A 17,323-nucleotide genomic window follows, 5' to 3' on the forward strand; every position below is an offset into this window, starting at 1 on the left:
CTGACGCACGCGATCGATAACACGTCAGGTCAACTCGAAGTCGCACTCTGCGATATCACCTACCTACCGCAATGGACTAACATCAACATCAGCAACAATAAGCTGTTCGTCAGTGGAACTCGCAGTCAGATAACTGACGGCTACTACAGCGTGTGCTCTCTAAACGACGAGGTCTTCAAACCCCTGGGAGCCGAACTCAAGATGAACGACTCAAACGGTGCAGTGGTGTTAATCAACAACGGAAGAAACCCCTTGAGGCTCGGCCGACCATTAGCGAGGATACTCGGTATGTCTCCTGACGAGATAAAACCAACAACAACCGTCACAGGCACGAAGTTACCCGACCTAGTACCGTACCGAGAGCTGTACATTCATCTCGGTCAGGTGAGCACAACGTACAACATTCAAGGAGGTCACCCTTCCACTATACTGAGAGCAGTGCCGGTGAAAACTGAGAAATACAACGACGGTAGAACCGAGTCATTTTCACCACGACAGTATAAGAGATTAACCCAGGGCAACATACCTGAGCTGACAATATCGGTGTTAGATATAAATCATAATCCTGTAAATATAGGATACCTCAGCTTAACGCTTCATATAAAATGACCAGCGCACAAGGGCCCGGAGTGAAAAAATGCGTCAATATCGGGATCTCCGACCTTGGAGACACGCGCGGTTTCGACGCTCCCGGAGTAGATGGTAAATCGTACGCCTTGCAACTGAAAAACAACATTTACAAACGTGTTGAAATCCCCTCCGGTGGAACCCTAAGTGATATAGTAGATACCACAAGAGCAACAGTCAACACTAAGTACGCCCTTGTCAACACTGGTGATAATAATTGGATAATATACCCATCGTTCGGTGGTAAACTGTTCGACTTAGACGATGTTGAGAGCACTACCGTCGCCCGAAACAAGACATATATGCTCGTCTTCACTGAAGATGACAAGTGGGTGTTGTTACCCGATAACGACTGGTTTCTCAATATTAGACTCGTCTCCCCTTACGTGTTTACGGATAACAAAGACAACCACCTAAACAAAGTCGTGAACAATGGAACCCTGCTCGTGGCTTACGTCCCAACTCAGAGACGTAGCGTAGTCGTCAGCCCACTCAACACTATGGCAGCCCACATGCTATCGAGTAAACCAGCCATACAAAACGTGAAATTGCAGTTGGTGTCTGAATTCGAAGGTGTGGTCACTATACTAGAGAGTCTACCGGCAAACTCAACACTGATCATCAAAGTCTACCTAGGGGAACCATCGGGGAATGATGTCGAGATCGTGAAGGGGATCAAACTCGGGTGGGTGAAACGACACCAGTATCAAGTTTGCAACGTTTACGTGCGGGTGGGTGTCGGCTCCAACACCAGTCTGCAGGGGGTCAACGTGATCGTGGAAAACAAGATATCACTAATCAATATCTTCCTGCCTGACAACATACACTTCATGGGTATGAAGTTCACCCCTGAATTATTATCAGAAAACCAGTTGGAAATTATATCGTAATAGTATAATAATGACCAGTCATCGTCCCAACACTACGCTTAACGACCTAGGAGATACGGAGGGATTCGATCAGCCTGGTGAGGAAGATGAATTATACATCCTGCAATTCAAAGACAACGTGTACAGACGGGTGTTGTTATCAGATTTTAAAGAGCCCAAATGGCTGATCAACTTAACACTCACCTCACCTTATATCACAATAACCGAATTGGGGCGTATCTCTAAGATTAGGAACAACGGTATCTGGCCCGGGGATTTCATTCCGGAGATGGGATTAAGAAAAACTTACAAAAATGGGTTAACGTCTTCATTCGAAAATAAATTAACATTTAGTAATCCTGAAATAATATCCCCCCCTTTCACACTCATCATAAAAGTCTTCTTTGAGTATTCAGACAATGGAGACCCCCCAATAGTACACCAAATTTTACCCGGGGTGTTAATGAGCTGGTTTAGTATACACAAAGGCAAATATTGTCGTATTGTTATACAACAGGATACCACGGGTCCTATAAACCACTTAATAAGCCTCCTGGGGTTTTTTATTACAACAGAAAAATCTATTAGCCTCTCACCTATTACCCTGAGTGGTAGTCTAGAACTTATAGACTTCAAATTCATTGATAGGTTTTTAACTGAAACCCAATTAAAATATATTTCAAAATATACATTATAGGATGGGTCTGTACCCAGTCGTAGAGGAAGTAGCGAAGACGCTGGAAACCGTAGATGGGTTCCGCTTGAGGCAGTTATGTGATGTGAAACGTCAACTAGAACAAGACCGTGACACGCGGAAAGCACTATGTAAAAAGTACAATAGAGCTTTCAATATCGTGGACGGGGCTGACACTACCCTTATGGCAACCAGCATGGGACTAGGGGCGGCAGGCGTTGGGTTGTTGGCTACCATCGTGGCTGCACCTATAGTGCTAGGTATTGAAATAACGGCAGGGGTGGCAGGGTTAGCAGGATTGGCGCTTAAGTTAGTATCACGCAGACTTAATCGTAAGGCATTGAAACACGACGAGATCAGGGTTCTGGCCGAAGCAAAGCTGAACACAGTGAGTGAGCGTATTTCCACGGCACTCTCTGATAGTAAGATCTCAGAAGAGGAGTTTCGTTCAATCCTCTCTGAACTCAAAAAATATAACGGAATGAAACAAGATATTCGATCCAAGTCTCGTAAGTCTGCTATCAGCGAGGACGAGAAAAAAAAGTACATAGAACAGGGGATACAAAAAGCCCAGCAAGCCTTTATTATGAACACCAAAGAGATCGTAGGCGGTTCACGTTAAACTGTTTCATCGATATAAACATGACATAGGCACAGACGTTAAGTAGTAGGGGGAACACGAGGGCGATAGCCGTAAGCGGGCCACCGATCCTATATGGTCAGTCAAAACTTACAACATAGATAAAGTGGATATGAAAGCTGACGAACCTAACTTGTACTACTTGAGGGATGGGCCGGGTAGGGGTTTTGTAAGAGAAGAATTATTGATCGTACCGTACGGCACAGTGTTACCTCCAACCAATACACGGTAAACTGTTTCATAGACACCCAACCTTTTTGTAGTAGGGGTAATAGTAGCAAGATCTAAGGTCCCAACCAAAGCCTTATTTATTAAATAAGGCTTTGTAGAGACATTTCTTGAAAGTGAGCCAAAACCCCTATTCCCTATACTACTTGAAGATATCTCGGTTCGTCTCATGTACTATGTCCTTGATGTATTTCCAGACCCTGCTGGATCCTGAGGTGTTGGCCAACATTAAAAAGTTCATGAAGCTGAAGAAGCAAAACAGGGATATCATAGCTCAGAAACTTCAGGTAGCTACACGAAATACACTGATGTAGCACCAGACATTCATTACAAAGAGCGGATCACACACACACACACACACACACGCACGCACACACGCACACACACACACACACACACACACACGTGTGTCCTACTTACAGCATATTACGCCAGTACAGCATATTACACCAGTACAACATATTACACCGACATATTGCACCAGTACAACACATTACACCAATACAAAATCACTAGAGCATATTACACCAGTGCAACATATTACACCCGCACAACATATTACACCAGTACAAAATCAGTACACCATATTACACCAGTACAGCATATTACACCAACATATTGCACCAGTACAACATATTACACCAATGCAAAATCAGTACAACATATTACACCAGTACACCATATTACACCAACATATTACCCCAGTCCAACATATTACACCCGCACAACATATTACACCAGTACAAAATCAGTACACCATATTACACCAGTATAGCATATTACACCAGTACAACATATTACACCAACATATTACACCGGTACGGCATGTTACACCAGGCTAAAATACCTCTGACAGCATACATTGTTCTATACATATTCAGAAATCCGCAAATGCTCAAATATTATCTTAACCGACTCAGAGGAACTAGATTGCATCGCGGCCTCTACTTTACAAAATCATACAAAATAATAGTACTAAACACACTATCTTCAGTTAAAATGGCCGGTGTTTTACTGAACTTCCTGGAAAATGCCACCCCTGTCTTCCTGCATTTCAAGCATGTTCTAAATCGCATAGCGTCGTCGATTAGTTTCTGACACTGATGTGTAGTTTATCACTAATATGATCAGTTAGTGCTTTAACGTGAGGGGAATGGACCTGGTATATTTTGACACGACGAACGAATTCTGAAACCCCTTGGCTACCCAATCGCTATATGTGTTGTGAACATTATTGATCTTTGTACTTCAGTATGCGGTGAAGCAAGACAGCAACTACGAGAATCCCCAGGCTCGCGGTGCTGTTGAAGACATCAGAGGACGACTGGAAGTGAGAATTGACATACTTGTTGTCTTGTTACTGGCTATCGTAACTAGTAACTACTCCTGTTGCGCTGTGATTTGGTATTTTACAACCACAAAGACGCTACCCGACAATCATCCAACAGAACGTCAGGTAGAAGTTAAAGTCCTATGACGAGATGTGTCCAGGGGGCGGGGCTGCTGGGTCGGGAACGAAGAATAATCGACATATTGACCTTCGCTTTGATCTTGTTGACGTCTTTTTCAGCACGAAGATAAGACTGTTCAAGACAGGATTCCATCGCACAGGATCTTCAGAATTGTACAAGCCCTAAAGGTTGCGAAAGTGCGTATATGTCATATCATGGTTAGGTTTCCACCAAGTAGACATCTTGATCGAGGTTTTTAAGTTGTTTTTATGTTGGCTGGAAACTGCCTCCTTAAGGTCTGTACGGGACCCTTTATGAAAGTGAATCCAGTAATTATACCGGGGGCCATTTTGACTCCACAAGCTACACTATTACCAGCATCGCAGGATAGTACAGTCAACAATTGCATGAGGCACGTCCTCCAATATCGATAAAGCTTACTTGGTACAAACAGCTTGACGTTGTTTGATGCCCGTTCAAATACAGGTGAGAGTATACTGTAAGACACGATGTAATAATTGAGTGTGATTGCAGAAGCTCTCACATCGTGAAACCGCAGACAAACCAGCCAACTCGATGAGGACATCAAAAGTCGAACCAGCCGATATAGAGGTGACTTTCATGAATGTACTAAAGTAGTGTTACCTAAACGGAATCCTGGCTCAGGTCTGGTGATCCTATGTTTAATAGACTTTATTATGATTATAGTTGTCTTGGTGTGTGGCGCTGATGGTTGGAGATCTTTAACAGTCGATGCCCAATTAAACAGTGGACGAATATTTCACACATGTAATTCCGAGTAAACATTAAAGTAGGGGACTACTGCGCTGTGCACGTGCATTCCATGGGTTGTGTTTAGGGATGGTGATAAAGATAAGTTTGATTTGAGCACGCTGAGCATTCATGTCTGATGAGAGCGGTAAAACGTTAACAATGTCCTTTTCTGTTAACTTCAGACTAAAACCGACGTCAAGCATGCTGCAGCTAGGAAGCAATATGGCCCCAAAGCCCGGGTAAGTGTGAATCTCAATAAATGGCCGTGTGTCTGACAGATGATGATGTTTAAGCTGGGTGTTAATGTTTATAGGGTACGTTGTCTCACAAGGATAAGGATGTAAACAGGACGTATGAGTACACAGGATGTGCGAGGATGAAGGGTGAAGATGTGCACATTTGAAGTGTTTTCACAGAATGTGTGTGGATGAAGGATGAAGATGTACAGATTGGAAGTCTGTGTGTAGGATGTGTCTGGCTGAAGGATGGAGATGTACAGATTTGAAGTGTGTATGTATAGGATATGTCTAGCTGAAGGATGGAGATGTACAGATTGGAAGTGTGTATGTATAGAATATGTCTAGCTGAAGGATGGAGATGTACAGATTGGAAGTGTGTGTACATGATGTGTGTGGATGAAGGATGAAGATGTACAGCTTTGAAGTGTGTGTACAGGATGTGTTGCTGAAGGATGAAGATGCACGGGTTTGAAGTGTGCTTGCAGGATGTATGTGGCTGAAATATGAAGATGTACAGATGTTACGTTTGTATACCGCATGCGGGTGGTCTAAGGATGAAGATCTAATAATTCAAAAGTGTGTACAAGATGTGTGTGACTGAAGGATGAAGATATACACATTTGAAGTGTGTGTACAGGTTGTTTGTGGATGAGGGGTGCAAACGTGTGCGCAAAATGTGTGATTCTCAAAGAATGAATATGTGCAAATTGGAGTTGTGAGAGCACGGGATGTGTGAAGCCTGAAGCATTTTGTGTGTTTTCACATTACTTGTGTCTCAGCAAGGCAGGTGTTGCTATCTTGAGTACATCCACGTGTCTTAGTATGAGTCATACATTACACACATATAGTGTGTACAGTGTGTGTGCAATGATGTGTGTGCAAAAGTGTACACAAGAAAGTGCAAGCACAGGGTGGGTATTCGGTATGAAAAGATGTGTATTGTGTTTGTAAGATGTGTCGACAATGTGTTTATAATTCCTCGTTTGTATACAAGATTCATGATTGATACATCATCGAACTTACTTTGTTTTCATAAGCATCAAGTACCTTATTATTAGACATTTGCACAAAAGGTCTCTGGGGTTGTAACAAGTCTGTTTGACCTCTATACATCTACAGCAGGTGCACGCGGAGACGGACAAGGACTCTCAAAGAGACGTTGATGTGAGTGTTAAACATGTTATACATACGTGTATAGTTCTCACTCATGACCAGGGTCCCCAGGCGACAGATCATAGAATAGGACACGGAGGTCATCGCATCAGAAACAGTAGTGAGACACCCGATCGAAAAACATTGGCACTGTAGTTTGAAATTGTCAGTAATTCGGAATCTGTTGAATAGGGAGCACCGTCGATTGTGGCTTTAAACAATCATTCACGGTATCACCATATACTATGGTCTGTTTGCAGTATAAACATAGAAATGAACAACAGTTCAAACGAAAAAGTAAATGAAATAATGTGAAATTAAGATTGCAAATGGATATTTAAATCTCCGAATTTTATTCAACTTAGGACAAAAGTTGTTTTCCAAACGATCATAGTTTCAAATCGCTATTACTGGTTTGTACTGCAAGAGGTAAGCACAGTAACTGGAACAGTGAAACAAATTCACTTGCGGTGCGTGATGAGCGTTAACTTAGACCAACTCTACTTGTTCTCTAATACTAATGGTGCATTGTCTGATCCCTTGTCAGGAGTTCCTCAAACTGATCTACACAGACAACATCATCAACACCGAGGACAACAACGGCAACACCGCCCTGCACCTGGCGGCCCAGAACGGACACACGGACTTTGTGCAGGTTTGTAATTGTAGAAACGACTGTACCTTTAGTTAACCATGTGTGTCAAACCGTTCAGATATTGTGTTGGAGTTTCTAGACATCGCCAAGCTCGACCTCAAAGAGAAGAAGACGTAATGGTAATGGATTGTTCGTCTGCTTATGATGAATCGTGCCAACAATTTTGATCCATACCTTTCTTTCTTCAAAGGTCGAAATGTTACGTTACTCTGTCAGCGTTAAGTTTCAATGACGGACAAAAGAATCTCTCAAAAGGACGAATTATAGTCTGCTTGCAGTTAAAACGTTCCGATGAACTTCACTTTAAGCTAAAAGGTAAATCCAATAAAGGTTACTTAAGACTGCGAATCCTCGTAATGTTATCTTGCCCACTGAATATTTAAATCTCAGAATGTTATTCAACTTGGGATAAAAGTTGTTCAAGAAACGATCAAGATTTCAAATCGCTGTATTTGTTTGTGTCACAAGGGGGTAAGCGCAGTACTTGAAACAATACTAAGTGGGCTAACATGCTCATATACATCTCTTACTGTCACACGTTTTCCCTGGACATTTGTTTAATCGCGTCTTTTACTTATATTTACTCTTACAGGAAAGTTCATAAGCAGTTTTTGTGCTAAAAGCGAAGTGACAGAACGCCTGCTTGGTGTTGATATCTGCCATAAAAAATTACATTGCTTGTATGAGGCAGAGCTGACGTAAATAGTCAGCCAATAAGGCGAATGGAAACATGCAATGCCATTAAAAATATTATAACCACATTTGAAACTTCTGATATGGACTATGTATTTAACATCTGATTAAATTGTCATTAACCATATCAGTATGTAGATGACATTATAATATTCGCATGCAATGTAGCCTGTCTTCTTCGAGCACTAGCGCTAGGATAACATCTTATAGACTGCAAAACCCGCCAGGATAACAGTCTACAGACTGGAAAACAGCAGGATTACATTCTTTACACGGGATATGGCGCGTACACGCGCTCACACATTATGTATTCACAGAAGATGCTGCAGAAACATAAAGTGGAACATGGTAGGAAGAACGATGCCGAGAAAACAGCTCTCCACCTCGCAGCAGAAAATGGACACACACGGTAAGGCATATTCTTCATATTTGAAAGATAGGGAATGTTTGAGAATGCTATTTTATGCCTCTGTCACCGATAAACCAGCGAGGTCGTGCTGTTTCCTGTATTTTAACACTGACAATGTTACACCGGGACGTTCTTCAACAACAACGATGTTCACATTCATATAACTTCAAACAAAGAAAAAATGAACGTGAACTTGTCGGCAACTCATGGGGTATTATATTTTAATTATACTGAAGCCATTAAAAACAATTGGTATTTGTTGTCCTAGAACTTACAAAAAAGAAACAGAGGATATAAGGTTAAAAGGTTATTATTCTGTCCCATTTCGAAGTCGAGTTCCCGAGCATACCTCTCACATCAAATTCAATGATTAAAACTCAACCATTGACATTTCTCGTAAACACAACTACATTCACGAAACACGTTGTGTATGTGCATTACCTGCACCCAGGTCCTTTAAAATCAAAAGGAACTGTAACTTTGAGCAAATGCCACGCTTGACTCAAGACGGAAGGAATCAGGCCATCGGCATGTTTAACCAAGTTGTTTAACCAGGTGCAATGATTAGCAGGCACTTTAATGTGTGCATCGATCCACTGTCTGTCGATGGTTCAACAAAAATTGGCACATATATCAAACACCACCTAACGTGGTGCCTTTCGCTATTTCCAGATTTTTGTCATTTCTATTTTTCTTGGTTTCTATGGAAATGATTTGAACTTAGTCTCGGAGGGAGGGATGACCTGTGTTTCCGGAGCACAACCGAAAAACCGTTCGATATCATTCAACGAAACGTGGTAGATATATCAAACATAAGCCAAAGTGGTGCCTTTTGATATTTGCAGATTTTTGTCATTTATATTTTGCTTGGTTTCCATGGACACGATTAGCTCTCTCTCGGATTCGGAGTCTCAAAAGGGAGGGGTGGCCTTCGTTACCGGAGCACAGCTCGAACACTTCTTTAATATCTTTCTGTAAAACATGGTAGATATATCAGACGGATCTTGAAGTGGTGCCTTATACTATTTACAGATATTTGTCATTTTTATATCTCCTGGTTTTTATGGAAACGATTCATACTTAGTCTCAGAAGGGAGGGGTTGGCTTCGTTTCTGGAGCACAACAGTACAGTACTCCCAATTCAACAGATTCCTAATCACTGAAAACTTCCTGATATCTTTCTGCAAAACTTGGCAGACATGTGAGTAGTTAAGGCGCGATTTCACCCATAATGCATCACTTCCACTTCCGGTCACATCCAATTCCACACACTCCAGCGCAGTGGTGACTTAGCATAACATCACTGCCACAGGCATATCACGTGACCGGACTTTTTTCTTGTTTGTAAACAAATGCGCACATTCATTAATAAGATGAGACTGGCATAAGGCAAGCGATTCGACGAGATTTTCGTAATGTTTTACACGTATGTAAATACTTTGCTACAACTGCGTCAGTAAGGTCCATGACAATACGCATTTATATTTCAAACAGGCTGCATTGTTTGCTATCCATTAGGCTTCGATGACAGCACGTGGAGCCGTACAACCCACGTAAACAAAGGGTCGCTACGCAAATCGAAATAGTGTTTTAGGATAATTTCTCCGTGAAACTGAACCATTTTAACAAAGATGTTTAATTAGATGTTTAGACTCATCAAAAAGTTATGAAATTTGTACATTATATTAACTGAACTGTGTAAGATGTCAGGAATCGTCACATCATTCTGGCCTGTGGCAGAGATATTATGCTGGGTCGCCGCATGGAACTCTGGATAGGAGAATGCCAATTCCAGAGAAGGGCACCTCCGGTCAAGAGAAAATCTCACTTCCGGTTCCGGTCACTTTCGTCACTTTCCATCACCAGTCATTATGACGTCATTTTCGGTTTGTGCGCGTGACGTCACGTCCGGTCATGTGACCCAACATGGCTATCACCAATCCAAAATGGCTGGCCATCCAAGATGGCGACCGTCCAAGATGGCTACCACCGTCCAACCTGGCGCAGGGTCCATCCCTGTGTTTCATTGATGACCAAGGAGACGCCAGGACCCATGAAACTCGGGGATGGCCCCTGCGCCGCCATGTTCGATAGACAGCCATCTGTTAATCCTTTTCCTTTATACAGACGTTTGTGATATATCATTTTCCCGGTTTCCATGGAAAAGATTCAGACTGAGTCTCAGAAGGGAGGCATGGGCTTCCTTTTTTCAGCACAACTCGAAAACTTCTTAATGTCTTTCAGAAAAGCTTGGCAGATATGTTAGGCAGACCGCAAAGTGGTGCCTTTTGCCATTTACAGATTTTTGTGATTTATCATTTACTAGGCGCATAAAGAAACTGTGCGTACAAAAAATTAAAATATAAATTTATCAAACCTGTGTAGACACATAAGGGTTTAAGGATTAGTGACATGCATCCAACATGCATGCACGTGCCACGTTCTGTGACGTCAGTGGTTTCGTCCTTGACGCCTTGGTAATGATTTGGGCTGGGGTAAGAGCACGCCAAGAACTCCTTTGGTGATTATTCAGGGCAACCTAACTGGTGTGGGCTACTGGGATAAGATTTTCGACTTATGTCAGTTCTTTTTCTGCAACGTCATGGCCCTGGCTTAACATCTCACATGGACAGTGTCCGCCCTCATAAGGCAAGGGTTGTTATGGATTTCCTGTAACACCACAACGTCGACTTACAGCCTTGGCCTGCAAATTCACCGGATCTCTCTGCGATAGACCTTGTTTTGGACGAAATGGATCAACGTCTACGCCGTCTTCTTTTCCCTCCAGATAACGTCCTTGACCTTGCAACAGAACATGAGAGAATCTGGCTTGACATCCCACAAGCCTTCCTTGCACGTTTGATAGGCTCTATGCGTCGTCGATGCACTGGTGTTCTCAAAGTCGATGGTGGACATACCCGTTATTGAGCTTGTGACATGACGTCATTGTGATTGACGTTTCAGCTGACTGAAATTTTCCCGACTTGTTATAGTCTCATGATCCCTACATTTACGTTGATATGTACCTTTGACATGGTTATCATACTTGTTAGTTGGGATAATATTTTGACAATGCACATTTTCTTCATGTGGCTAGTATGCATTTATGACATTACATTTAAAAGGAAAGAAACAAATTTGCATATTTGCACTACATATACTCACTTTCTGGATATAATATGGCGACGATTGTTGTCTATTTGCACAGGTAAATATTTCATTGAGTTGAAACGTTTTGTTTTTTGACCTAATAAAGTGAGACCCTGCGACCTTATCCGCTGATATCATTTTAGTACGTGGCATTTTAGATTGTGTGCTGTTTCAGTCCTGTGTCCATTATTTGCTAATGGTTATGTCTCTGGGTGTTCGGTTTCAGAACTGTGGAGGTGATTCTCCAGGTAGACAAACACGGACTGTTTGCAGAGGAGCACTGCCGCAACTCCCCGCTACATTTGGCTGTTAAGGGAGGTCACACTGAAACTGCTAAATTTCTCATAAAGAATGGAGCTGACATCAACCAACTGTAAATACCTTGCCCTCTACTGTGACGTGTACAATAATCTTGATCGTGACGTCACTTCAGCTTGTGACGTAGTTGCGGCTGTTGTAGTCGACGTCGTATCACCTCAGAAATATGTACAGATAGTATCTGTACATACCGTAAATATTTTAATGATTTCAATACACCAGTAAGGAGTTAATATTTAAAAAAATTCTGTTCAATAAGCTATGAAAAGATATGAAAATATATTTTTCCTGAAATATTGAAGAATATATGTATTATATCGTAAGCTGGATTTCTTCAGTGTTGCACGTTTTGAAAGTGTTGTGGATTAAGATTTGGGTCATCATTCAAACGACTTATGGTCGATTCCGTCCTTCAGTAATTCCATACTCACATTTCGCAGGAACGTGGACAAAATGACGCCCCTTGACCTGGCCGCACAACACGGCGAGGTGGAGATCTGCGCCATACTGGTGAAACAAGAGTCACAGTGGTGGCAGAAGAAATGCGACGATGTAAGTAGAACACATATAGAGAGGTTATTATATAAGTACCCATGTCAGACTACGTTTACAACACGGGTGCCTACATGTGGGGTGAGATTTCCCAATCACGAGCGAGGGATATACCCGTATTTAAGCACGAGTGTCATAAACATAGTATGATATGGGCACGAATACAATATTCTGTTTGTTACCGAAGTCATCAAATCGAGAAAAATAAAGGCAAATCTGCTAAGAGAGGCTGGCTACTCGCCGTCGCCGCATCTAGAACGCAGCGTCACAGAAGAAAAGTGACGTCATAGCATTATTCTTGACGTATGAACCCTGATATTTTCGCCCTCTAAGGTATTTAGCGGATATTCACGTGTGTGAGTGTGTGTGAGAGACACTTATGTGGAAGCGTTCATTTTAATTGTCTGAATGGCTTCAGAAGTACGTTTCGATGTTTTCCATTATTTTGAAAGCACTATATCAGACCAGTGTGAATTAATGCAAGGCTGCATTACATCGACCCTTCCCTTAAAACATCACACTTTAATCTCATACTGAGACACGTGTTAAACTGTGTCGAGGTTTTAGTGCCCGACACTTTAATACAGAGATCTCACTCACACAGTATTTCGACACCGAGTCGACCACACCTCCGTGACTCATTCACACACTGATTATTCTTGTGGATGACGTTTTCAAGTTACTGCTACAGGTCAGTCCAATTCATCTAGCCTGCATGAAAGGTCATCTCAAGGTCGTCAAGCTGTTGCTTCGAAAGCCGGCGGATGTGATGTACAAGCACACGGGCAAAGACTGTGACACGGACGTTGGTCTTAACTGTCTCGACTTAGCCATCAAATACGGCCACAAGTAAGATGCGGTCATCAAATGTTTGCTTAACACTGTCACACAGTATTCCAACTGATGCGTGTTATTTATGTTGCCGCAGCAGACAGTGATCGAAATTGGGAGAATCGACTCTTTTAGATGAAGACGACATGCTATCAATCAGGTCACCGTTACACTGAACACCCATATAGCACACAACCTGTATTATAGACCGAAATGCATAAACAACAGAGAACGGATATAGTGGTTAAGATAATGTGTATATATCACGAATAATCAGTATTTAGTCACCGTTACACGGAACACCCATATAGCACACAGCCTGTATTATAGACCGAAATGCATAAACAACAGAGAACGGATATAGTGGTTAAGATAATGTGTATATATCACGAATAATCAGTATTTAGTGTTAAGTATCTACCGCTCGAACAATCTGTAAAAAGTAAGGGTATCCAGAGCCATATCTCCCAGCAATACTTCTACTATCTGATAGGTACACAAACCATCTCCCACAGGGCAATCATATATATGCTCCCGCTTCGAGTTCTTTAAAGCTGTGGAGTCAATATACCGTTGAAGTTACCTCGCTAACTCACTGTCCAATCACCGGTACATAGATGTATGATCTATCCGTGGTCAGTCACGAAGATTACGATATCACCTGATTATATCTTCCCCTCGAGTTTGTTTTCTTCGTATCATAAAATCTTACTTAGTCTGTCTACCTTAAAATGAATAGAATATAAAATGTTTAGTGCGATAATGATGCGGAATGCATTGACATTTGTTTCATAATTTTGGTTAGAAGTCTGTTAAATTATGGAATGCCTATAGTTAAACATATTATAAAAGAAAGCCATTTTCCATGTTACAGAGATGTCGCTCGTTACATCCTAAATCACAACTACTGGAAAGAGGCCTTGCGTAACAATGTCACCGTGAAAAAGGGAAAGAGGATTTCCAAGAAAATAGTGACACCAATGCGAAGACTGATCCGTGAGATGCCAGGTGAAGCCACTGTGTTGTGGTTGGTAGTTCATGGTCAACATGGGGTTTCCATGTTCCAAAATGCGAGAGACTGAGAGACAGACTGACGTGGCGTGAATTGCTGATACACATGCACTGTCACACAGTTGTACGATCCAGACCTGGAGAGAGTGTTGGTGACACACATGCACTGTCAGAAAACTCTGTGTTTCAGACCTGGAGAGGGTATATTGTTGACATGCATGCATTGTTGCAAAGTTATGTGTTTCAAACCTGCAAAGGGTATTGTTGACACACATATACTGTCACACAGTTGTATGTTTCAAAGCAGTTTGTATGGACGTTTCTGACAGACACTTTCATACATTTACATGTTTAAGACGAAGTGTAGGAGTTCAGAATTCACAACAAATATGGAAGAGAATAAATACATTTAAGAAGTCTGCTAAAAAAGAATGTGGACAGCATCATCACCTGAGAAGAGTATTTCCATCAATTTGTTTTAGATTTGGCATACGACGTGTTAGACAAATGTATAACAACAAAGATCAAGAAGGAAGCAGGGAAAGACCAAGACAAAGAGAAAGACCAAGACAAAGGGAAAGGGCAAGGGAAAACTCGATACAGTTATAACTTTGAATTCATAGATGACCTGTATGAAGATTGGGCAACTCCAGGTAAACCATACATATTATAGTCATGACATTATATATACATATGGAAATTAATTAAGCAACACCAAATTCAAAGACACATAAAAACTTAACAAAGTTTAACGAAGTAATTTTGATGATTGATTATTCAATTTTGATGTATTGACATACAGCATGAGCTTTTCATGGGTTGATATGACGCGCGTGAAGCTTGCACAGCGCACGTGCATTGCTTTAACCTCAACTTTCGAAAAATGCACTTTTTCCCTGGGGTGTTTACAAGCGCAGGTTGTCGATTGCATTCGGTTTTTCATTCATTTCAATGTCATGGCACGTAGGAAATTATCAGAGGCCACTCGTTGGCAAATAATCGGCATGAGGAATGCTGGTATGTCTCTAAGACAAATCGGGACTCAAATCGGACGACATCATTCCATAATTTCAAAACTTTTGAAAAAATACCGAGCCACTAATGAAGTTAAAGACCTGCCTAGACCAGGAAGACCCAGGAAGACCACAGTCCGGGAGGACAGAGCTTTACTGAGACTTGTACGGCGCAGGTCCTTCGACTCGAGCTCTCGGTTGAGACAGGAGTGGCTTCCAGGGAGACCCATCTCGAACAGGACTGTTCGGAATCGTCTGAAAGCTGCAGGATACCGGGCAAGGAGGCCAATCAAGCGACCCAGACTGTCTCCAGCCCATAAGGCAGCCCGACTGGCCTGGTGTAATGACCGTTTGCACTGGAACATTGCCTCTTGGAGGAAGGTCCATTTCTCAGATGAGAGCCGGTTCTTGCTGCACATGGTGGACGGTCGTACTCGGGTCTGGAGGCAGAGGAACACAGCAATGGCTCCACGGAACATCCAGGAGACTGTGGCCTTTGGGGGAGGTTCCGTTATGGTATGGGGGTGCATTTCCATGAACTGCAAGTTGGATATCATTACCATCCGTGGCAACCTTAACGGTGTTCGTTACCAACAGGAGGTTCTTGACAGGGCTGTGGTACCTCATTTTGAGAACCATCCTCTGGCAACGAGACCCATATTTATGGACGACAATGCTAGACCTCACAGGGCGCATGCTGTAAATGATTTTTTGCGGCAAAATGCAATTGACAGAATTCCATGGCCTGCCATGAGCCCTGACCTCAACCCCATTGAACATTTGTGGGACTTTATTGGCCGTCGTGTGAGGCAGAGAGACCCACCAGTCCATAATCTCAACGAATTGACGGCTGCCCTGCATGAGGAGTGGAACAGGATCCCCCAGAATCAGATCCGGAGACTCATCCAAGGAATGAGGAGGCGTCTGGAATCGGTGGTGCGTGCGCAGGGAGGACACACTAGATATTGATGAAAGTCGGTGTGCAGACTCTCAGATGACTGTTCTTTCTTTCCATGTGACATTTGTGTTAATACACCTGACAACAACGTCTGTGGATGAATAGTAAATTGTGTCCATTTTTTCATGAATTTAAGACAGTTTTAAGAATTTGGATTTCGTTGCAATAAAGCAAAGTCTTGATACTTTTTCCCTTTAAGTTGTTTGTCAGAGATCGTCTGTTGAATAAAAAAGTGTCAAACTATATCAACCCGGCATATTTTGATTGTCAGAACACTTCAAAGTTGCTCCAATAGAAAAAATTGGGGTGTTGCTTGATTAATTTCCAGGTGTATAGATGGATCACTGAAATGTAATGCCAGGTGTTCGAGGTATTATGAGCAACTTTCCGTTAAAGATATCGCCAAAAGCGTTCAAATTGATATGATACTAAGCATGTTACTGTCCAAAAACTGGAATCAGTGTGTGTATATTTGTTTAATTTGTTTTGCAAGAGGTATAGTAGTATAATTTTGCATGCACTTCGGTAAGTAGTATACACAATGATACACAAACTGAGGAAACTTATTGCCAGTCCGACGTTCAGCCAGCGCAAGATATTCAGTGATGGCTTGGGCTCGTTGCACGTGAACAATAGCCACGTCAAATTCACTCGGCATGCTGTGATGAGCGTCCTCGACTTGTCCAAACACTTGATGTGTGATTTCTACTCACGATGAACTACTTTGAAGGGTGCTAAGTGCTGTACTGCTCATGGAACTTTGCACCGAGGATGTGTACAATTACATGAAAAAACGCGTGCAGCTGTACGACACCAGCAACCAACCACACCAATAACCAAGTATGTTGGCTTGAGACTCAAGATGTATTCCATCAAGAAAGCTGATAGTGGTGAAATCATGAAGGCAAAAGGCATGAAAAAGCACATGGTGACAAAAGCACGTCAAGCGCGACAAATTCAAGGAAGCCCTGTTCAAGAACAAAACGTTCAAACACCAAATGAACATGCTGAGAAGCAGTGAACACAGGATATATGGACTGACGATCAAAAGGCCTTGCT

General features: G+C 42.2%; 1 protein-coding gene across 1 annotated transcript in view; it reads left to right on the plus strand.

Annotated features, from left to right (window-relative positions):
• The window catches only part of LOC137261263 (transient receptor potential cation channel subfamily A member 1 homolog), a 51,426-nt gene that overhangs the window by 21,569 nt on the left and 12,534 nt on the right, over positions 1 to 17,323 (plus strand). The window contains exons 9-21 of the mRNA XM_067798985.1: positions 3,256 to 3,345; positions 4,311 to 4,388; positions 4,629 to 4,706; positions 5,044 to 5,121; positions 5,466 to 5,522; positions 6,642 to 6,686; positions 7,222 to 7,329; positions 8,340 to 8,431; positions 11,808 to 11,954; positions 12,340 to 12,451; positions 13,143 to 13,300; positions 14,157 to 14,290; positions 14,776 to 14,946. Of these exons, the coding sequence (XP_067655086.1) occupies positions 3,256 to 3,345; positions 4,311 to 4,388; positions 4,629 to 4,706; positions 5,044 to 5,121; positions 5,466 to 5,522; positions 6,642 to 6,686; positions 7,222 to 7,329; positions 8,340 to 8,431; positions 11,808 to 11,954; positions 12,340 to 12,451; positions 13,143 to 13,300; positions 14,157 to 14,290; positions 14,776 to 14,946 (1,348 nt within the window). The remainder of the gene's footprint in view (positions 1 to 3,255; positions 3,346 to 4,310; positions 4,389 to 4,628; positions 4,707 to 5,043; positions 5,122 to 5,465; positions 5,523 to 6,641; positions 6,687 to 7,221; positions 7,330 to 8,339; positions 8,432 to 11,807; positions 11,955 to 12,339; positions 12,452 to 13,142; positions 13,301 to 14,156; positions 14,291 to 14,775; positions 14,947 to 17,323) is intronic.

Source organism: Haliotis asinina, chromosome 14 (assembly GCF_037392515.1).
Source record: "Haliotis asinina isolate JCU_RB_2024 chromosome 14, JCU_Hal_asi_v2, whole genome shotgun sequence".
NCBI lineage: Eukaryota > Metazoa > Mollusca > Gastropoda > Lepetellida > Haliotidae > Haliotis > Haliotis asinina.